This window comes from Mchenga conophoros, linkage group LG17 (genome assembly GCF_057382185.1).
Source record: "Mchenga conophoros isolate Kocher_MC1m ecotype Shallow Benthic linkage group LG17, M_conophoros_male_GT1.1, whole genome shotgun sequence".
Classification (NCBI taxonomy): domain Eukaryota; kingdom Metazoa; phylum Chordata; class Actinopteri; order Cichliformes; family Cichlidae; genus Mchenga; species Mchenga conophoros.
The window spans coordinates 39,714,960-39,738,030 of NC_140542.1; the positions used below are offsets into that span (position 1 = coordinate 39,714,960).

The following is a 23,071-nucleotide window of genomic DNA, read 5'->3' on the forward strand; positions in this document are numbered from 1 at the left end:
AAATCCAGTGTATTAGAGAGGGAAAAAGCCAACTAGCTGTATAACACTGATCACAGCTGTTTTTGTTTTCCCCACAATTAGGCACCTTGATTAAACCAGGGCCTATGTGGGTGGCATTTTAGCACACAGGCAACACTATAGCAAGGTTGGTCAATGCTCTTATGTTTTGTTTTGTTTTTTTAAAACCACCTCCGCTAAACCGTCTTCTGAAAGCACCTTAAACAAAAGCCACAGGATGTATTTATAGCCCTGACAGCCATTTATCATAAAAGGATGTAAAGTCCCTCACCGTGTTCAACATGGCTCATACTTTGTGTTCACACTCCTACGTCCTTGCAGGGCACCAGAAGTAGACGATGCTCCTGATTTGATAAAGGCCTAATGGAGTGAATGTGGGAGCTTGACAGCCTTTCAGCTTTCAGTTTATATAATTTAAAATAGGAGTGCTTTGGAATTAGATGCCCATGGGAAACAAGTTGATCAAAGTGAAGTTGCTGGGCTCAATAAAGTTTAGGGAATTTTCATATTTTTGTATGTAGAGTAGCTGACTTAACACACAGAAAGCTACAAAACTTTAGGCATGTAAAGCCAGTACACCAAGCACTAAAACTTGGGTTTTAACAAAGGCTGTGGCACAGCTATTGAAGATTAAGGAGAGGAATTAAGTTGGGTGTGTTTGTTCTATCCCCTTCACGTTTGTCTATAATGCCCTTGTCATCATGAGAGTGGGGTTAATCAGATTACATTTTAGGTTGCAAAGCTGGAGCTTGCGATATAATGAACATTATGTCCTGGCGTGTTGATTATCAGCCATGTCATCACAAAAGCCTGTTGTACACCAGCTGGAACTGCTCTTTATCCTCTCACGTCCCTCAAGTGTGACCTGAAACTTAATTAAAGTTCTGTTTGGCATTAAAATAAGTAAAACGTGGTACGATAGGTATTTAAGTTAATTGCAAGGCAGTGCAATAGAGCTGGGCGATATGAGATTTATTCATATCACGATATTTTTTTTTTTCATTTCAGGCGATAACGATATCTATCATGATATAAGCCAAATAACTATATTTGTAAGATTTAAATGTGCCGTTGCTCACAAGTAAAATGTGAAATAATCAGCAGCTTGTTTTTATTTAAATATTTATTTCCCATAATAAGTTCAACAGGGTAGATGTACTTAAGGAACATGAGACTTTTTCAGATAAATAAAGACAAATATTGCAAACTACACAAAAGGCAGCCGCTAAAGCGTTTAAGTTTCAAAATAGAACAAACGAAACAGACTAAACTGTCAATTCCACTTAGAAACAAAATATTAATTCTAAAAATAAATCTTAGTTTGTTTTACAGAAGAACAGACAAAACTGACTAACTTTTGTCAATATCAAATAAACTGAGAACTAAAAGGAAATTCTCAATCTCTCCTTGTTGTATAGCTGAGCTTTTCAAACAGTTTTAACAGTTACTTTAGTCTGACAAAAGCCGAATGACGAATTAGCGCTTCCAGTCAGAGACTGAGGCTACGTCCACACGTACACGGGTATTTTTGAAAACGGAGATTTTCAGTTTTCATTTTAAAAAATAATCCCGTCCACACATAAAGGCAGAAATGAAGGAAAACGCTGCTATGAACATGCCAAAGCAGCAGGTGGCGCTAGATTCCTAACCGTGCAGAAATGTTGGCCAATCAGAAGTCTAGAAGCCTCGGTGGGAAAAAGTAAACAAAGCTGGGGCATAGAAGCAGAACCGAGTCGTATGTGTGGAGGGACAGTAACTGTGTGTATATGTAAGCATTTAAACACTGCAGAGAGTAGAATTAACAGTAACAGTATTGTAGAAATTCATTTCACCGAAACAATAACGTGGTGCACAGTGTGACGCATGCACCAGTTTATTGTATTTCCAGACTTGCTTTCGGCACAATTTACAGTGCACGCTACTCTGTTTTTTGTCAGACTTGAAATAGCCAAAATACCTTCACACTACGGAATAGGGCTGGGCGATATGACCCAAAATTCATATCTCGATATTTTTTAGCTGGATGGCGATATAAGATATATATCTCGATATTTTTTTTAAAGCCATAAGTTAAGAACAAAAAGAGAGTTCTTAGTCACACTGTGTCCCAGATGTCACACGGGCACTTTTATTTACATACAGCGTAGATGTACATGAAGAAATTACTCAAAAATAAATTATCAGCATTTATTAAATAATCATGGTCCATAAATAAAAGAAAACAATGTTGTTTTTGTGCATAACAAAAAGCTCACAATTGTGCAGTCAAAATGTAAACTAATAGACGCTGAGCATAATAACAAAGAGACAGATTTCAGAGCTGCACCACGTCTCTGAACAGGTGCCATTTATGGTCCTTATACACACACAGTACGTATCACTCCGCGAGGCTCCTCCCCGGTAGCCGTAATCCTCCGACATCAAGCGGTGTAGCTCCGTAGCTTAGCAAAGTCATATTAAAACATTTTTTGACAGATTGCTGAGCGCTGTGTACCACATAAAATCGGTTTGTGGTCAGCAAGCACAACCAGAATTCATACATAAGGCGCGCTGTCGATTTTTGAGAAAATGAAAGGATTTTAGGCCGTGCAGCCCCTCCGGGCTGCATGTCGTTAGCGCGGTTAGCTCGTTAGCGCGGTTAGCTCGCTAACACGTTGACGCCGTCCAGCCCCACGCACGGTAACTCGCTAACGGAGATTTTCCGCTTTCATCTTGTCATTGCCTGCAGGTGAAGCTATGGGGGAGGCGGAGTTGTGTTCAGTGAAGGAGAGGCGAGGCAGAGTAACGTTGCGTAGAGACAAAAGTGGACGAAAGAGAGGCAAACCTGCGGCTCCACAAGTATAATTATAACGTAACATAGACTATATCGATATAAACGATATTGTCACATCTTATATCTCGTATGAAAATATATCGATATTTTTAAAAAACTCGATATATCGCCCAGCCCTACTACGGAACTTCTATGGCTCTTCCGTTCGACAATCTCTCCGGCGTTGGAACCATCATCTGTTTTCTCTTCGGTCACGCTCGGTTGATTTTTCTAGTCGGCACACTCATTTCCTCCATTACGCGCTGGCTGCTTCCCAAACAAACACACGTGCGGCTTGGCACTTGTGCTGTACGTAACAAGTCACGCAACGTGACGCTGCGGCTGTGATTGGTTCGGCTCTGCGCTACTTAATTTGGATTGGCTGACCTTTATTTTTTTTTATTTATTTATTTTTTTTAGAGGACAAGAGCGGCGAGGTCTATCGCGATAGCTTAATTTCTCTATCGAGTAAAAGTTATATCGCGATACATATCGTTATCGTTCTATCGCCCAGCTCTACAGTGCAATCATAAAAATGCACGCGAGGTTGTTCCTCACAAACATTGCTCCCTTGGGGTAAAATTCACACTTTTATGGTGTAGGGAGTTTAAAACGTCCTTTCACGTGCGATATGACCAAAATCTCATATCCCGATATAAGACCTCTATCGTCTCAATAATGTAATAATATAAATCACAAAAATTTAACATTTTCTGTAAATTCTGTGAATCTCGGGCATCTCGACTTGTGTGAAGTGTTTCCAGCTGGGCTTCGTGTACCTGGAATTTTTAACCGATGCATGAAACAATATTTATTTTGGTTATAAGTTGTAACGGCCGCCGTTTTCGTTGTGAGTATTTATTACACAGCGTGCTGCGGGGAAAAGTCTGTTCTAACGTTTGAGTCTAATGTTTATTTTTTAGCACCTGACTAGGGCTCTGGGTATCGTCACTGATTTCTAGAATCGATTCCGATTGACAAGGTCCTGAATCAATTCGATCCACGATTCGATTTCATTTGAATCTGGGAAATTTTGCCTCAGACAGTCAGAAATATTATAATTCAGATCAGTATATTTACATATTTTTGTATCTATAAAAAGGAAGCTGACACTTTTGAGACTTTATCAAAGGTGTGAGCATCACAGCAGAGGCCTTTGTGTCAAAGTAGCTGAAGATAAAACACAGAAAAACATGAAGGCGATTTTCCTGGCCTGGGATTTTATAAAAATGTTCTGTAGTAGATCAAAAACAAAAGAAAACCATTAATCAACTTATGAACATTAGCTCTGAAGTAGGGCTGAACGATTATGGAAAATAATCTAATTGCGATTTTTTGCCCCAATATTGCGATTGCGATGCGATATGCGATTATTTTTTAAGGTCTTTGTCTTCTGTATTATTAAACAAAGACAAGCAATACATCATATAGTATGGCCAATACTATATTACATTAATTTTAAACTGTTCTTTCCTGGAAGACAGACCTCTGTTATGATGACATGAGGTGATGCATGAATTGATGACTGACATTTTTATTTAACTTCTTCAATCACAACAGTATATTTGAACATACACAATAGTTTATTTTTAGCTTACAAACATCTGAGCATAAAGTGCTGGCAAGGAACCCTGGTGTAAACATTAAAATGAAAGTCAGTACAATGTGCAGATTGCAGAAATATACATAAACAAAATCAGTGGCTTTACCACACTCAGTTTTTCGACATCTGTGAACTACTAGACAGTCATTCAATTAAAAAATAATATTAAATAAATAAAACTAATAAATAAAAAATACACACATCTTACTGATCTCTGCAGTCAGTAACATTACACATAAAGTGCAAATATAATAGCAATTGTATAAACACACACACAAACACGCCTTTAAAGTTTAAAGGCGTGAAATTGGACGGTCTAGTTCTGATTAGCGTCACCGCTGTCTCGGTGGAGTTTAATAAACTCGGCCGTCTGCTTCTTGCTATCTAAAATATAACCAGACACTGGCGTAAATTCTCGACCGTCTCATACTTCTGTTTAATAAGTTTTCTGTTTGACGTTTAGTCAGCTGTGTGAAAACCAAGGAGGAACCCACCCGGGGGATTAATAAAGTTTTATTTTATCTAATCTAATAACTTTAATCTCAGCCAAACCGATTTACTCACGAACAAACAAAACACTGAAAAAAGCCCAACAATAACATTTTTAGGTTGTCTAAGTGACTTATATATTACGTTTAACCCGAGCAGCGAAACTCCGCGGTGATCTGAAAATGATGTGCCGGGAGTTGTGCCGCTCTCGGCCGCATCAGTAACCCTCGAGCTCCCGGCTAGCTGTCGAGCTGGTGGGTAGCAGACGCCTCTGAAAACGTCGAAGCACTTTTGCAAATATGGGATATCTTGATAAACCGAGCAGATATTTGATGTTTACACAACTACTTTCTCGCCTGAAAATATGTTAAAAGTTTATTTTGTGACCCAGAAAGATTAGTATGAGTAATTTTAAAACTTAGTAGCGGCCGCCATTGCTGGAAACTGGAGTTTGGCTGGGCCGCGCTATGAATTCTGGGATATGGTAGTAATTTGGACAGCCTTCGGCACGTCGCTGTGACGTAATCGGTCTACAAATGCGGCCTCAGGAGGATGCAGCCCATGAATTTGGACATGTCCAGAGTATAATCGCAGCCTTTGCGGTTAGAAAATTGCACTTGATCATGTCGCGATATTATCGCAAATGCGATATATCGTTCAGCCCTACTCTGAAGTTACAGCGGTTTTATTAGAGACAAATTTAAATTTGTTTAGAAGCCTATTGAACGGCAGAAATTAGGTTTTCTTTTCGGAAGTAAGTAAAAGGAAAAAAAAAAACAGCGGCCGACAGCCTGTAAACAATGGTAGACTTGTGCGTAACAAGCAAACGAATAATGCAGAAAACAGATTTCAGGGATAGACGGGAAACTGTTCTTGAAGTATACTGAGAGAGAGAGCTGTGCATGAAGTGTGATTTTATTGTGGTGGAAGCAAAACAGCAAAAGTCAGAGTGAGTCCATGACGATGTTTATGTGAAGCTTAGTTTGGATCTTCTTTTGCTGCTGGTTTGGTCAATATTGTTTGGAGAGAGATAAAAACTAACAGCTTTAGGCAAAAAGGGCGTAAACACAAAGCGCGGACCCGCCGAAACATCAGAATCAGCGAGCTGTCGGCTTTCAGCCCCGACCGTGTCCGTGCCGTCGGGGGAGAAAGGCGACGTCTCACTGATTGTGATCCGCGGGCCCGCGCTTTGTGTTTACGTCTTTGTGCAGAAGCCGTGTACCTGCTCACAGTTACTGTTTTAAATGTTTGGTGGTTGTCAAAATTTTGTGACGTTTCACCTGAGATTCTGGAATCTCCGCAAAATACATTTATATAAAAATATCGATTCAGGATTTTAATGAATCGATATCACGTTATCCAAGCCAGAATCGATGAATCGATTATTAAAACCCACCCCTACACCTGACGTCTCTTTTTTGCTTCTCATCCGTAAACACTCTGCATACTCTTTCATGTTTCAGTTTATTTTGAAAAGTCTCAACAGGATCTTGAGCTTTATTGTGAAAGGTTTATGTTCGAACAGCCCTAGTTTTACATTTATCTCATTTACAGGAAAACTTTTTCTGTGCCAAAAAAAGCAACTTTTGATGCAGTCACCTGTACGCACGCATACCTACACAAACCGATGTGTGAACACTCTTCCTTTCTTCTCTTTTAGGAACCTATAAAATCCAGGGCGCCGCAGCTCCATTTGGAGTATAGATTTTACAAACAGTTGGGGAATTCAGGTAAGAGACTTCACTTTGTATTTTCTTTTTCTGTATTTATTTTTTCCCTCTAATAGGTGGGAGTTGAATATGAATGGACATTTTCACACTAGATTTACCTGTGCTGCAAGTGAAACCTTACGCAGAAAGACAATCATGAGCACCTGTGAAGATGGGTGATTAATTGAGTTTAATCGTTAGTTAGGATTTTGGTCACTGCAGGTTATGAAACAATGCTCTTGTTTTGTCTTGTTTTATAAGTCCAGTGCACCAATTTTTCTTTAGTGATTTACTTTCACCACCTGCTACTAAGGACACTCACTGCAAGTCGAGATATTGGAAGTGTAAACAATATATAGCTTCTACCTTTGCTCGCTTCTTCCTTAGGAAATAGAAATCATGTCATGGTGTCATAACTATGAACCTGCAGCGGCTCTTCCAAGGCTTGTGAGGTCTGGGCCTCTTCTTGCTCTAGTTTGCAGCTGCAGGCTTCGTGGTGGTGACTGGTGGTTGCACCTGCATGATAGGCTTCACCATCAGCTCTCACCCTCCAACCCCACCTGATTAAAGTTCTCTTCTCCTCTGTCTTTGTCATCCTACATATGTGGCTGGTCTCTAGCTACACTCATAAATGTGTAATGTGTCTGTCTCAGACACTGTATTCAGGATGTTGGGCAACACGGTGGCTTCTGCAATCCAGCGCTCGCTCCTATGTATTTTGAGTGGACTAGTTCTAAGTTTATGAGAATGCATCAATTTGTTGGAAGACCTAATTACACACCAATCAATGTATATTTATAAGTACAACATTTTTTCAGTTAAACTGAAAAAGACCGACTGTACCTATTTAAATGAAGCTTACTTGGTCGTTTGTGTGTGCTATTCTAAATCTACTCCAAGTGCTCCTGTTGTTGCAGTGATTCTCGTCTGTTTGTCAAGTAAAGTGCATGTGTCCTGGTCTAATTTAGTGACACGTGCCTGCTTCTTGGCTCCTTGTGCCAGAGCAAAAACCCTCCACTGTTGATACGGAGGTGGGGCATTAGGGCAGTCCTTGGCTATTTATAGCTGGCCCTCTACAAGCATTTGGGCCATTATGGTGTCTGCTTGGATAGCTTCCCTAGTCTCCTTAGTCACGATATCCTCTGCCTCTCTGTGCGCTGCCTGTACACTGTAGGGAAACGCTCCAAGGTGTGTTGACAGGGTGTGGCTTGTTTGTCTGGATGGCACTCTTTGGTGTAATCTCTTCATTTGACATTCACATTTAGTCAACCATAACTGTACCTGTCACCTCCAGTGCCACTTTCCTTTTTTATAGCAGAGGATTCCTGCAGTACAAGCCTGTTTCCCTTGCATTCTTCCTTTCAGTGAGACCACTATTGGTCTTTAGCTTTATTTATATATGTGTGCGTGCGTGTGTGTGCGTGTGTGTGCGTGTGTGTGTGTGTGTGTGTGTGTGTGTGTGTGTGTGTGTGTGTGTGTGTGTGAATGCACCTGCTTAGCTCTGATATTGTCTTTACTCAAACTGATTTTGGGCGAAGACACACAATTGTCCCTATCCACTTGAATTCAGCACCGATACTAAGTGTGGAGTTAAGCGATGCAAAAACATATCCTCTCCATTCCTCTGTTTGTTGGCCTTTTTAAAGTATCCCTGATGTGGCTCACAGCCATTAATCCCACACATGGCACTGTTGGGCTGTTTTAGTCCTCCCCTGTCACTCACCGGGACAACAAGCCAAAGAAGCCCAGAGTATCACACCGCTTTGGCTTGCCTTCTTCCCAAACTGCTGGAACCACGAGCAACCACACACGCACCTGGGTGTGCACAATAATGGTATGCGTCATGAGACCAGGCAATCTTCCTTCCACTTCCTGTCCAGTTTTGATTCACACATGCCCATTGTGAGCATGGGGCGTTGGACAGGGTCAGCATGGACACTGAGTGACTGCAGACTTCCATACGCAGCAAACTGTGATGTACTTTGTGTTCGGATAGCTTTCACTGAGTAAAATTAGGATTCTCAGCAGTTTGTACTGCAGTAGCACTGCTGTAACAAGCACAAGCCAGCTTTCCCTGAACTCCTGCACTTTCTGTTTTTTCTTCCACCACATTATCCTTTGAACACTGACTGCCTAATAGTCAGGTGCCAGTGTAATTGGATAATCAAGGTTGTTCACTTGAACTGTCAGTGGTTTAATTTGTTTTAGGTTGAAGTATATTATGTTCCTGTTCTAAACAGGTTCAGTAATAGTGATTTGCTCCGACCTGTGCCAGATGTCTTTTGTGTTAATCTTTTGCAAGCGGAAGCATACACACACGAGTAATTTCTGTGGCAAGGCTCATTTATTTTAAATAAATGAAGCGATCTGGCTGCTTTCTGACATTAAGAGATGTTCACATTCAACAGGTGGCTACATAATATTGTCAAGTTTTGCAAACTGTGTGTGTAAATCAAGGAAAATAATGGGGAATATCTGACTCTATCAAAATTTGATTCATTCTTTTGCTACTTGCACAACACTTTAGAGCTGCAGTATTAGAGCTGAGCAGAGAGGCCTCATCTCCAGCTGGTGACTGACCACTACATGGTGATATGTCAGGAAGGCTCACTTGACCGTCTAGCATGGGAGGAATCAAGGCGATAGATTAAATCTACTTATGTTGTCAACTTGGCTTAATGGGGACATGTGACCCTGTTAGTCCTGCCCAGCCGGAGAACCTCAAATATGTCACAGCACGGACTACTCAGCGCTTAACGCCCAGGAGGAGCTTATCTGCACACTATTAATTCTCTCTTGTCCTGAACAGATCCCCGCTGTTGGGAATCCTGTCTCCCACTTTGCAGATTTTTGTGAACATTTAGAATGGATCTGTTATTGCAGTTGCTGCTGCTGCCAGTAGCAAAACAAGTCATTGACATATCCTTTTAGAAGAAGTCTAATGCTACCAATCGTTCACTTTACCACTGTCAGGGGACTGGCTTCAGTTTATAGAGAGTAGGTATCATTTAATGGCATTTTATAGCCATGTAGCTCTTCGAGTCATCTCATCACGCCTGCATGGATGTTATGTAATTAAGGTCATTTGTATGGAGGTCTCCTCTCGAATATTGTGGCTGTTAATATTCAGAATCATGAAGGCTTTCAGTGGCATGACGCGGCACGTTGATAATGTTTTCTGCAAATCATTGAGGCTCATCCACCCACCTGCTGTGACCCTGGAAAATCATGTGCTTTTATATATTTACTGCTGCTGGTATTATTCAAAGTTGGACTGATAAGATTATTTTAACAACTGTGTCCTTAAGCTGTGGTGTCATCGGGCCACACATGCTTCTGCGGAGGTTAAAATCTAAAGTTATCAGATATAATTAATAATTAACTTACGCCCAAACTCAACAAAAGTATTGCTGCTTGATCCTCAAGCTGCTGGTTTTTAACCTGACTACATCTTCGGAGATTGTTGTGCTTTTAAGCTGTGTTGCATTTTTAGCTTCCGGCTCAGTCTTTGAAAGCTCGAATGCTGATCATATTTCAACTTTGTGAGAACCTCTTCAGAGCAGTAAACCTAATGGAAGTCTCTACTTCTCCTGCTCTCTCCTCAATATACTCGACTCTCTAATCTAAATCTTTAATATGGATTCCTTCTCCTCTACCCTCCTCTTTGACGCTGCCCCCTCTCCCCCAGACTTCTCCTCTTTGGCCCTTAAGGCTGACATTTCATTGTTGGCCAACATTGTGTTCGACTAGCATGATGCCGCCTTCCCTCTTGCTGTGTCGCCTGAGAAGGACTGCCTGCACATACAATTGGGTGAATTGTCTGAAATTGTCAAGACAGCAAGGGTCAGAGCGCCACTGACGCAGGCTTGCAGTGAAAGCCAGAGCTTTTCCCACAATGCTGAACACACAGTTTATATTTTTGTACGACTTTATGTTACGGTTAGAATTACAGCCATTTATCCTGGTCGGGGCGTTTCAGTTTGCTTTGTGTGTTGTTGAAGGATCCTTGTTTTGTCGTTATGCTTGAGACAATATCCTCTTTTGCACAGCTATTGTTGTGTCATGGTCTATATTACATTTTTGACAAAAATCCCCTCATTTACTCCCAGCTGGTCCCATCAGTCATTTTTAGACTAGTTCTCGCAGCTGCTCTGTGTACAAGCTTTGCTCACCCGCAGAAGATTACGATACACACTGCACTCTCCTCTCGTGATGAGTTGAATGCCCTCTAGATTTGGGCCAAGCTTTGACGAGCAGGCCTCCGAGTGATCTCTCATCACTGCCTCATCTGTGGTATTAGACCACAGACATGCGTTTAATTGGTGATTCCAAACTGGCTGTTGGTTTGGATGCATGTTGGATAAAACACTAACATGCAAAGAATAGAGTCTTTGGTGTTTATGTTTCAAGTTTAAATATTTTTTTAAAAAAAGTCAATGTGGCTTTTAGTATAAAATGTTTTTAGTGGTCAGCAAGAGTATAATGGTGCTCTATAAATGTCAATACAGTCCATTCCATCATCACCAGTGAAATCCTAGAGGCTAAAGTGCAGACGGACGTGCTTGTTTGTGTGTATGCGTGTGCATGGATGCACTGGGGTCCTGTTGCAATGTTAAACTACCATTAAGGCAATTAGGGCTGCCACAAACGATTATTTTGATAGTCGACTAGTCACCGATTATTTTTGCGATTAGTCGACTAATCAGATCATCATCCATTGGACGTACAGCTTATTGCACCAGCAGCATCTGCTCTTATATAACTATCATTAGCTTACAGCTTGAAGTGTTTGTGCTAACTAAAAATAAAGACAAGATGGTAGTTTATTAATTTTTAATGAAATTTGCAGATTGTTTCGGTGAAGTTTAATAAACTCCTTGCTTTCTAAAATATAACAGGACACCGGAGTATATTCTCCAGCGTCTCACACTTCTGATAATCAGCTGTCTGCTTGACAGTTTTAGCTGTGCAAAAACTATAACTTTAATCTCAGCCAAACCGATTTACTCAGGAACAAATAAAATACTGAAAAAAGCCAAACAATAACATTTAAGTTATCTAAGTGACTTATATATATGTTTAACCTGAGTAGCGAAAGACGGCGGTAGGTTTGAAAACGATTTGCCGGGAGTCCGGTGTTCTCACGGCTCTAGTTAGCCTTGCCCCCGCCTAGCTAACGAGCTAGTGGGTAACAGACGTCTCCGAAAACGTCGGAGCGCTTTTGAAAATATGCGGTGTCTTGATAAACTGAGCAGATATTTGAGGTTTACACAGCTACATTCTCGCCTGAAAATATGTTAAACGTTTATTTTGTGACCCAGAAAGAATAATAAGAGTAAAGTTAAAACTAACTAGCTGCCGCCATTGTTGACAGCTGCGCTATGAATTCTGGGACACAGCTTCTTCTTCTTCGGGGTTTAACGGCAGCTGGCATCCTTGGACATGCAGTGCTGCCATCTTCTGTTTCAGTCCGTTATTACACTCTTAAATCCTACTACTCATTCCTGCGTCCTTTGTGATCTTACAAAGCTTCAAACGATGCGTCGACTATTAAATTAGTCGTCGACGATTTTAATAGTCGACATAATCGTGACTAGTCGACTAATCGTGGCAGCCCTAAAGGCAATGCAGAGTTGTGCCCACTCTAAGCATGTTCCTGGCAACTGATTTACTAGCTGTTATTTAAATGGGAGAGAAATACGTGACTAGTCCTAATGTCAGATCCTTAGCTCTTTAAACAACTCTGTCATCTCTGTCTCACTGTAGTTCCTTCTTAGATTTGTATGTTAGAGCTTGATCATTCTTTTAGTATTTTACTCTTTATTTTTATGCAAATCTGGTGGGAAGATCACTGTTGTGGTTTAAAGGCATATTTTAATGGATGGATCCTCAGCTCTGTTCTGCAACGTTCACCAAATTCAAAGTGAAGGAGAAACAACAGCATTAAATCCTGAAACACACGTGTGCGAATCTGTACGTCAGTCCTGTGCACAGCTTTGCAGACCATCGCCTACATTTTGTAGCTGTTTACCGCCCCGTCAGACATGTGTCAAACAATCATTCTGTGGGTGGCTCTTCCACACTGCAGAGTACTGTAGTTATAACCTATAAGAGAACTGATATCTATGTTTATTTTCCATTTGGTCATCTCTGCTGTCACTCCCTTTCCTTTTCAGCAAATCAGCATTTAATCTATGCACAGCATCGTCCCTGTAGGTTTTTAGAAGTCTGGACACAAGCACATTTGTGTAGGTCGCATACCTGTGATCTTTCTCTCTGCGTAGTCAAATAGCTATGCAAATGGACACAAATGTGGTACCATGAATTGATCATTAAGCTGCAAACTTTGTAGCTTTGGCTCAAAAGCCCTGCTCATGACTACAAAAAGGTTATAAGACTGGAAAAGAAAATCTGTTCAGATAAGCAAGTCTGTTCTTGTGCTTTTGTAATAAATAAATAAACAAATAGGAAAATGAGTATATTGTTAACCCAAATTTTAGCCCACACAAAGAAGCCTAATGTTCAATCACTAAAACAAATTTTTCATCTTAGCAATGCAAGTAAAGACCTGTAATTTGGTATCTTAGTGAAAAAAAACAAAACAGGTACACTTAACTTTTTTTTTTTTTTTAACTTTTTTTGTATAATGGTCAATTTGAAAATTCACAAATAAGAACAATAATTATATTTAGGATTAAAAATATAATTTTGGTGAAAGAGCTTGTGCATGATGGTGGATTAACCACTATAAAGAAATGATAAATCTGGATCCTCCCTGGTCTCAGTTGTTGTCGTCGTCAGAATAAAGCGTGTGGAAACCGCAGCCTCAGGCCAAAATACTTTACTGTGTAACATTTACACAAACTGCAGTTGATTTTAAGAGATTTGAATCTTTCCTGGTGGTTTTCAGATGCACTTGTATTTTTGAAAAATGAAGCAAGACTTTACTGTTCCTGATTATTCCAGGGGAGGGGGTGTTTTCGTAACAGTTTTGCCACGCCCCCAGAAGTTCCACTGTCAAAACGCTGATATATTTAAAGAAGGTAAATACTGCCGGGTTGATCCTTCCACATTCTTTAGAAGTCGTCCTATACACAGACTATGATGGGTGTGGCAGTTTCTGGTAACAAAGGCTTTGTACAGTTGTTGGTTGGGCGCTGACACCTTTCCCTTTAATCCTGCTTCAGAGGACAAAGAAAGCACTAAGCCACTCCTGTTTCTGAAAAACCTGTTGAGGAAATAAAAGTTTGCCCCACTCTTTCTTATCAACAAACCAGCACCATAATTCAGCACACAAAGCACTTTGTTAATTAACAATTAAGCACTTAATTTATGTTAACACTTAAAACATCGTGTTTTCACTGCTGTTGTTTACAGTTGTTGTGACTGACTACAACACTGACAGCATGTGCTGGCCTACCAGGAACCAATGGTGTAACAAACTCTGACTTAGTAACACAGTGAAAATAAAAGTCTCAAAAGTGATTATGCAAAGCCGATTATCAATAACTGTGTTTCAGTCAATTAATTTATAAGGCAAAATCTAAAAAGTCTCACTAACTTTGTTATTGTGTCTCCACAGAGGGAATCCCTCAGGTGTACTACTTTGGTCCTTGTGGGAAATACAATGCCATGGTGCTGGAGCTGCTTGGGCCCAGTCTAGAGGACCTGTTTGACCTCTGTGACCGCACCTTCTCCCTCAAGACCGTCCTCATGATAGCCATACAGCTGGTAAGGCCTAAAGTGGGAGAGGAGTGAGCATATGTTCAGAGGAGCTTGCTTTGGTGACATCAGGCTTCCCAGAAAGTTATTCATAGTGCAACTGTGAATACAAATGTTGTCGTTAGCGGCTTGTTCCAGAGGGCAGGTTTACTGACCCCTCAACCTGACTTTGAACTCAGTGGGTAAATACCAGAAAGTCTGAATTTTAGTTTATTAAAGTGTTTGCCTGGAAGATGGCTCCATTATCACTGCAGCTAGAAACAGAGTAGAGACGAGTACCAAGTTCTGTAGTATCTAGTTCCAAACTTACTTTGTGTTTGAATTCGGTGTTAAAATCTTAGTCGATATAAGATGACAGTGGTAAGATATTACATGAGCATCATCAGCCACAACATGAGAGTATGAGAGAAGCCTGTGCATGTAGCATTTACTCTTTTTTTTTTTCTCATTCAAATTAAAAAAAAAAATTGAGTAAACATACATGTGCTTGGGTTTGGGATGTTTTCATGTTCTAAGCCTCTGCTGAGGTGGACATGCTTGCTGTGCTGTTGCAGTTTTGTCTTTGGTTTGGCTGCCGTTAACATTTTTAATGGGCAGGCTTTCTTTTTATCGCGTTTTGCATAAACTGCTTTGAGTTTTCATGTTTGGAAACTGTTCAGCTTGCAAAGCGATTAAAACTTCAAATGCTAACACCGATCGTTCACCTAGATAACACGGATGGAGTATGTCCACACCAAGAGTCTGATCTACAGAGACGTGAAGCCTGAAAACTTTCTTGTTGGGCGGCCAGGAAGCAAGAGGCAGCACACCATCCACATCATTGACTTTGGTCTGGCCAAAGAATACATAGACCCCGAGACCAAAAAACACATCCCCTATCGGGAGCACAAGAGTCTGACTGGGACGGCACGCTACATGAGCATTAACACACACCTGGGAAAGGGTAAGAAAGTCTCAGGAATACACCTGTGGGTTGATTAGCTGTCTACATTTGCATATGCAAACTTTATTTGCATGAATATTTAGTATAATGTGAATGTCCTAACTGGTTTGCTCACAAATGCAGCATTGCAAACAAATGGCATTAACCTGATTTTTACATACTGTTATCTGTTTAGTCACTGGGTGTTACCTGAATGTTGGTGATATGCGAGATAACCAGGGATGCTTTAGGATTGTTAAATGAATCATATTTTTCTGATGTCTTGTTTCGTTTCTGGGTTATTTTGAAGCATTTTAACCAGTAACCTCATAGTCCTGTAGCACAAAGCAGCATTACGGGCCTAGCATGGTAACTGTAGGTTTAAACCAGAGTTTTCCGTGTTACAAACGTGGTCATTTCTACAGAAGAGTTGAAAACAAAAATAGCCATGACGTCAATAAAAAAAATTGTTTGTGCTTTTAGAAAGTTATTAGCCTCTGTAAAATCTGCTGCTAGTACTCTTGTCCTCTTTTGGGCACATGCTGCCAGCAATGCCTGTTTTAAATAAATATGTGAATAGATTGTTAAACCCTGGACTGGCTGGTGGTTATCGCATTGATAACAACCTTCATGTGACCGCCTAGCGTGATTGCCATTGTTGGTGTACATGAAGCCTGATAAGGATAGATCTCAGTGTGTTGAACTTGAACATTGATCGGTTTGTTGCCTTAATCAGTAGTTGCCGTGAGAAGCTGAGTCTGCTGCTTCTTCGTGACGCACGATTGGCCATCTTCATGTTGAGGCTCGATAAGATGTTTTTAAGACGGGAACAGTGGACTCGTGCTTTGTTTCTTTGAAGCCACTGTTAGTCTTGCCAGCTGGTTATAAAATGCATTTGTTTATCACAGCTAACCTCATTTTCATCCTGATCTTGTACTTCCAGAACAAAGCAGAAGGGACGATTTGGAGGCCTTGGGTCACATGTTCATGTACTTCCTTCGAGGCAGCCTTCCCTGGCAAGGCCTAAAGGTACTGCAGCAATTTGCCTCATGCTGATATAACGCTTGTCTTGTAATCCACTCGATGCGTGGCGTAGCGGTTTCTTTTTTGATACTTGACGCCCACTCAACTTTAGCATCCTCTCAGACTGGTGACATTTTAAGGTCTCTCTTTTTAGAAACTGAAACACTGAGAAACAGTTAAATTGGCACAGTTGGATACTTAAAATATTGTCTCTTTATTTTTCTGTTGAATTTACACACCTTTTTCTGCACAAACAATCAGATGCGACAGGAAACCACCTTCTGCACCTTGTTTTGCAGCTTAAGAGCTGTGAGAAAAAGCTTACATGACTAAGGAGCACGGCCACAGTCGCAGGTGTCTCAAGGGCCGGTTTCAGCAGGCTGCAGAGCTGCTGTGGTTGCTTTTTGAAGGCATCGGTATCAAAGGTGTACACAGAACAGACTAGAAGACAAGACAACTCATCTGAACATTTGCTATGTGGGTGGAAGCTCTTGGTGGATGAATGTGAGGGATGTATAAATGTGGGGGATGTTGGATAGCTCTGGCCAACACAAACACACAACAGGAGAGTGAGCTTGAAAATCCGCTGAAGCTTATCGATCAATATATTGGCAGCTAAGGAACTCGCACAGAGTTGTGCTGACCCCCTGTATGGAGTGTAAAACTATACCACCCTGAAGGGTTGGAGGGGATCTGGTTGGTTTAGAGCAGAAGAACATCCCATCATGTGTGATAGAAAATTAAATAACAGCTGAGAAGCCTTTCCTGTGCCAGTGAGGAGGTCAGCGACAGGTTGCCCTAGATTTGTGGGATTTCTTTCCCCACACCAACAGATATCTACAGCTGAGACGATGTTGCAAAGTGCTGATATCGACATGACATGTGGCAAAACTTCTGTGAGTCCAAAGAGCCGCGGCACAAATGCAGGCGCTGCACATGTGATATCACGACTTGAGAATCTGTCTGTTTTGAATATTGGACATGTTCATGGACGCCTCAAGCAGCAGCACATGTGCTCATATTTAGATTAGAGTAGGATTTATAGTACAGTAAACATTTAAACTTGTTTCCCCTGCAGGCCGACACCCTGAAGGAGAGGTATCAGAAAATTGGAGACACCAAGCGAGCAACGCCGATTGAAGTCCTTTGTGAAAGTTTCCCTGGTCAGTAGAGCGCTATTTTCCTCCTTTCGGGTTTATTTATTTTAAATGAAAGTGGTGTGGATTTCACAGTATATATCTTTTGGTACAGAAGAGATGGCCACCTACCTGCGCTATGTGAGGAGGCTGGATTTCTTTGAGAAGCCGGATTACGATTACTTGAGGAAGCTCTTCACCGATCTATTTGATAGGAACGGCTACGTCTTCGACTACGAATACGACTGGGTCGGCAAATCGCTCGTGAGTGCCTTTCACTGAACCCACCTGACCTCTGCTAGCATCATCAATCAGTTTATATTGTTGCTCTAACTGTAATTATTTCTTAATAATGCAAAGCTAAATATTTTTGCAAACCCGATTACCAAATTGCCAAAAGCGTCTCTCATCACGTGGGCATTAACATTATTTATTTTTGTTTGTTGTTTTTAAAAATTTCTCACTAAGGTTGTTTTGTTTGTGCTTTTGTTCGTTTGCCTTGCAGCCCACACCGATAGGCCCCATCCCCAGTGACACGCCCGTGCAGCCCAACAGCAGAGACAAAGCACAACAGCAGACCAAAAACCCGGTGAGGTTATCAGCAACAACATTAAGACACAACAATCACCACTCCCGCCTACCAATATAGTTGCTTGGGTGACCACCCAAACCAGTCAGGTTTATCCTCGAGGTCACTCTCGTTGTTTCCAAATGTAAGCAACTTCCTGTTCGCGTCTACAGTCTGACTGGTCGGCAGTGACGCCCGTCTCCCCACAAAGTCCGTAAAGTAAAAACAAAACGAATGCCTTTGTAGCAAATGAACGGGCACGTGCCGTTACGAGGCAGACTCTCCAGCTGTGAAACAAAGCATCGTTTTTGACTTGGATTAATTCTTCACACCTTGCCACGCTAAGCTCAGTCATTGCATGCATGAGTTGAAAATGCAAATTGCATTGTTCACACCAGTAATGACAAAGTACAGACGAGTGACAAATAAATGGAAAAAAAAAATCCAAACTTTAGGAAGGTGACGAGCTGCCAGGACACCACCTCTTGAACTCTCCGGAGGGTTTGAGCACAGCGCCGGCGGAGAGCACCGTCTTACAGCCAAGCTCAAAATGTGCCGTTGGTGTTCACCTGGGCTATCTCCTGACTTTTGGGGCCATAGCATATGATTCACACTATTTGCATAATCACCAAACCAATCGGTGACTATCCTGGAAGAGATCACTCCTGTCAGAACAGAAATGTGCAACCATTGGCTAAATGCAACCACTCAGCACAGCATTGTATCGATGAGCAGTCAAACATCCCTTTAGGCTCCTTCTCTCACCCCAGCTGCCCCCCCCCCCCCCCCCCCCCCCCCTCCCCGAGCCTGGTTCTGCTGGAGGTTTCTTCCTGTTAAAAGGGAGTTTTTCCTTCCCACTGTCGCCAAAGTGCTGCTCATAGGGGGTCATATGACTGTTGGGTTTTTCACTGTATCTATTATTGCAGGATCTACCTTACAATATAAAGCGCCTTAAGCTGTATAAATAAAATTGAATAGAATTGAAAAGTGGGCCCATACCAGGTGGGAGATGCCGGAGTCACCAGATCACCTCACTGTGGCAATCAGGGGTTCATGTTTTTCCTTTAATTTGTCATCCGTTTTTATTTGCTTAGTCTGTGACAAAGTGTAGACTTTTTGTTGTTAATAGCATGCTATCCGAGCCTTGTTTCTTTTGTTTTTATATAATGTTAATGATAGGATAATGATTGATTGGTTTTATTATGCCAAAAAAATCTATAAAATATAACCAGTGATAACAAATAATTTTCCTGATCATGAAGTTGTACTTGGTGAGTCTGACTCATCGGTTCCAGTAAAGCTGTACAAGGAATCCGTTTGACTTTATGATTGACTTGTTTCTGTGGACTCTAGCCTCTTTTTATTACTCTGTATTTAATGCGATTGGCTCGGCGATAACGTTCCACCTTTTAAGCTCGCAGCGCACGGCCTTCTGCACCATGTACAGTAATGACTGTAAAGCTTTAACATCCTGCTTAAAACAGCGTATCAATAGAAAGTGCTGGCTGTGAGCATCTGTAGCCAAATGTCATATTTGTACATATATTTTTTTAGGTCAGTGAAAGCAGAGTGTAAGAACTGCTGTACTGTAAACCCGAGTCCACAGCTAAGTTCAGAGAGTCTGATGACGTGATGACGCTGTTGCTCAGCGGTGCCAGCTGAGCCCATCAAGGCTGTTTTCTTTTACTCCTGCATGATTTTACTAGAGTGTCGATCTGTGCTTCACATAAATTTTTGCTTCCCTCTACTCCTCTATTAACATAGTTCGTCTTAACAAGCCTGCTTCTGCTTGGGAGATGTCTTCTATAATTTTTGTTTTTCTTTTCTTTTTTTTAATCCACCCCCCCTCCCCAACTCCTCTCATTGTCCTTCCACATTTCTGCCCTCACCCCCTTCAACCACATTGCCTTTCCCTCACTCTTCATTCCCTCACCCCCTGACCCATAACCCCCACAAACTTCTTCACCCCCCTCTCCCTTCTCACCACCTCACACCCACCTGCCTCAACCCTTTTTGCTCTTTGCGTCAAGTCGCCTGAGCCCAAAGGAAGTGAGTCTCAGCCCACTCCCGTGACCAATAAGGAGACTCTGGGGTCGCACCTCACAGCTGAGCGGCTGGGGGGCTCTGTTCAGGTACTGCTGCTGCTACAGCTGCTGCTTTGATGGCTCATGCATGAGGCCATATAGGTTTGTCTGTGTGTCTGACCCCCCCCCTCCCCTCTCTCTCACTGACTTCACACTGCCTGCCCGTTAGATGCTCTGTCTCGACTCTGTGCTCGAATCAGACTGTGTGAATCCTGTGTGTCACTGCTGTCGGTCTGCTTCTAGGCTGCTTGCATCCAAGGCCATCCAAAGATGACATCCAGCAGTATCTTATAATAATAATAATATAATAGAAACACTAAAAGGTCTATTTTTGTACATTTATTCTATAATAGTTCTTTGTGTTTTTGCTGTTTTCAGTGTGTAAACTGTGTCACCGGAAATAAGTCTCTGCAGAAAATGTGGTGCACAAGCGCCACCCAGTGTCGGCTAATAGAATTGCAGTATTTAGAGGATTGGTTCACGTTCTTGTCTTGCAATCTTATTCACATATCAAGTTTTCCTTGCAGTTTTCCTTTCTCTTGTTCAGCTGTCCATCAGCTGTTTTTTTTTTTCAGTGTGTTTCAAACTGACTTTAGCAACAAGAAGAGATTTTGGAGTAAAAACAAAGGAAAGGATTTCTTACCAGCCTCAAAAAGCAGGAGAAATGATCACAGCGAGGAAAATCGTTTTCAATACTTGTTCGGTGCCTTATTTGTGTTTGAAGACAGAAATGAACAGTGTGAACCTGTCCTTTAAACTTTGTTGGCTTTAGCTGGCTCATCCTGGGTTACTTGCATAACTGTTTTCTTACCTGAGAGGGCGGATAACTTGTGATAGTCAAGGTGCATTTATTTGATCCTGTGAATGTTCATCAACTGGATTCAGTCTGGTGTCCTTCTCTAATGGTGCAGGTGATGAGCTCAACAAATGGCGAGCTGAACACTGATGATCCCACAGCCGGACACTCCAACGCTCCCATCACCGCTCCCACCGAGGTTGACGTACCTGATGAAACCAAGTATGGGGGGATCCTCACATTCACACACAGAAAACACATGCTTTTCTTTTTCAGTGCTGTCCAATAAGTCCAAATCCAAAATTGGTGCTGAAAAGCATCTAAATTGTTTTGTGTTCCTTGTTGTTAGCTCCTCCGTGTAGAAGCCTTTTGAGTACAGGCAGTGACTTAGTCACAGTAACAAGCTGCACTTTGTGCTACTTTAAATATTGTTTCCATGCTTCCTACTTCAGTTAAGTTAGGTTTGTTTACATAGGAACACAGCAGTGCATTTATATACACCGTTTTAACCTATTATAACTATATAAAGAAGAAATCAGATTTTCTCTCTGACGATCAAATATTGGAGCTATTACCTGCTGTAAATACGCCAGCGTCTGTTCTAAGCCTGACTAAAACATCAAGTATGAGTGTGTCACTGTCATATCTCTGTTTGTAGCGTCCTGTGTATGTTGAGCAGTAGCAGCTGAGGCACAGTAGGAATGTTATCAATGGGACTTAAAGTTCACCAGCAGGGAGGGGAACATTTTAACTGTTGCACATAAAGAATATAACTGTAAGTGTAGTGAAGCAGGTTAGACTTACTTTAAAACTCCTTTATTTACTGTGACTCAGCTGTGTGTCAGTAATTCATGAGACCACACTCAAAAAACAAAAGACTAGGCTGTTATATACATATTAGTTAAAAACAACACAACAGCCTCTTTTAATGCTCAGAAATGTTTAAATGAATATGGCTCGTTTAATTTAGAAGCAGTTACATCATCTTATCTTTCTGAAACATTCTTCATGTTGTCTTTTTTCTACGCGATTCACAGCCCACAACTTTGCTAGCTCTAGTTAAGCTTAAATAGGCGACCAGCTAGATTACCATCGTCATAGTTGAGCTATGCGAGTCTTTTCCATTTGCACCTACTCAGCTTGACTCGACGTTTTCTTACTGGGTTTTGGTCATTTTCCGCTACAGTTGTGTACCACCCCAGTGTGGGTGGGGTTGCTGTAGCAAGGCGGCTCGACAGAGGGGAATGGAGTCTGTTGATGTCACATTTTTTGGCTCAACTCGGCTCATGTGGATGACGCTAAAAAAGCACCTGGTACCTGACGCTGCCGCCTAGTGGAAAACCCTAAAGACCGAGCGGAGTCGAGTGGATTAGGTGCCGTGGATGATCCTCAAAGATGATCCCCCAAAAGAAATATTTGTAGTTTCAAACATGAACAACTGAGTTATTAAAAGTCCACGACTTCCTTAATTCATTTATAACTATTATGAAGACAAATGATGAGATTACAGTAAGTGAAATGGTTAAAAGAAAGGAAGCCAGATTAGAACTGGCTGCTGAACCCCAACCCTCACAGGCCGTGCTATGTACCAGTATCTACATGTGTGTAAATACCTGCTTTTCTAAAGGAAGCCATGCCTCTGTGTTTGTGCAGGTGCTGTTGCTTCTTCAAAAGGAGAAAGAGGAAAGCGCTCCAGAGGCACAAGTGAAAGAAGAGAACAGAGAGAACTTGAAACATTGTGGTCACGGTCAAGTTTTAAATGGAAGCAACTACACAGACCCCCCCACCGCCCATTATCTCTTTCCAGCTACCCCCCCCCCCCCCCCCCCCCCCACACCACCACCTCCTTACTCCTTTCACCTCATTCCCCGCTGTCACATGTACCTCCCCGCTTGAGTTCTCTCTCTCTCTCTCTCTCTCTCGATCCCAGCGAGTGACAGGAACGTTGCAGTCACAGCGACTCCAGACTTTCAATTCCTTTACAGATGAAAAATAAACAAACCTGCATCACCACGTGAGGGGGAGGGGCTCGAGAAAAACGTTTAAAGAAAACAAACAAAAAAAAGCTGTAACAATGAAACTCGAATACCGTGGCGTGAATATGAAAAAAGATGCTGTTTGAAACAGTTGTTGTATTCTAGATTCCATAAAGAACGTGTGTTGTTCGAACAGTCAGCTGTTGATCAGGG

The 23,071-nt window shown here is 41.6% G+C and overlaps 1 protein-coding gene across 8 annotated transcripts in view; it reads left to right on the forward strand.

Annotated features, from left to right (window-relative positions):
- csnk1g2b (casein kinase 1, gamma 2b) overlaps nucleotides 1-22,694 on the forward strand; it is a 39,623-nt gene extending 16,929 nt beyond the window's left edge. For 5 of the 8 annotated variants that reach the window (XM_085250995.1, XM_085250993.1, XM_085250994.1 and 2 more), the window contains 10 exons: nucleotides 6,583-6,652; nucleotides 14,214-14,362; nucleotides 15,062-15,296; nucleotides 16,219-16,304; nucleotides 17,377-17,461; nucleotides 17,550-17,698; nucleotides 17,940-18,023; nucleotides 20,033-20,134; nucleotides 20,998-21,104; nucleotides 22,536-22,694. In XM_085250995.1, the coding sequence (XP_085107121.1) occupies nucleotides 6,583-6,652; nucleotides 14,214-14,362; nucleotides 15,062-15,296; nucleotides 16,219-16,304; nucleotides 17,377-17,461; nucleotides 17,550-17,698; nucleotides 17,940-18,023; nucleotides 20,033-20,134; nucleotides 20,998-21,104; nucleotides 22,536-22,590 (1,122 nt within the window). In that variant the 3' untranslated portion in view covers nucleotides 22,591-22,694. The remainder of the gene's footprint in view (nucleotides 1-6,582; nucleotides 6,653-14,213; nucleotides 14,363-15,061; nucleotides 15,297-16,218; nucleotides 16,305-17,376; nucleotides 17,462-17,549; nucleotides 17,699-17,939; nucleotides 18,024-20,032; nucleotides 20,135-20,997; nucleotides 21,105-22,535) is intronic. The other 3 variants (XM_085250999.1, XM_085251001.1, XM_085251000.1) reach the window with 3 other exon arrangements.
- Nucleotides 22,695-23,071: the final 377 nt, after the last annotated feature.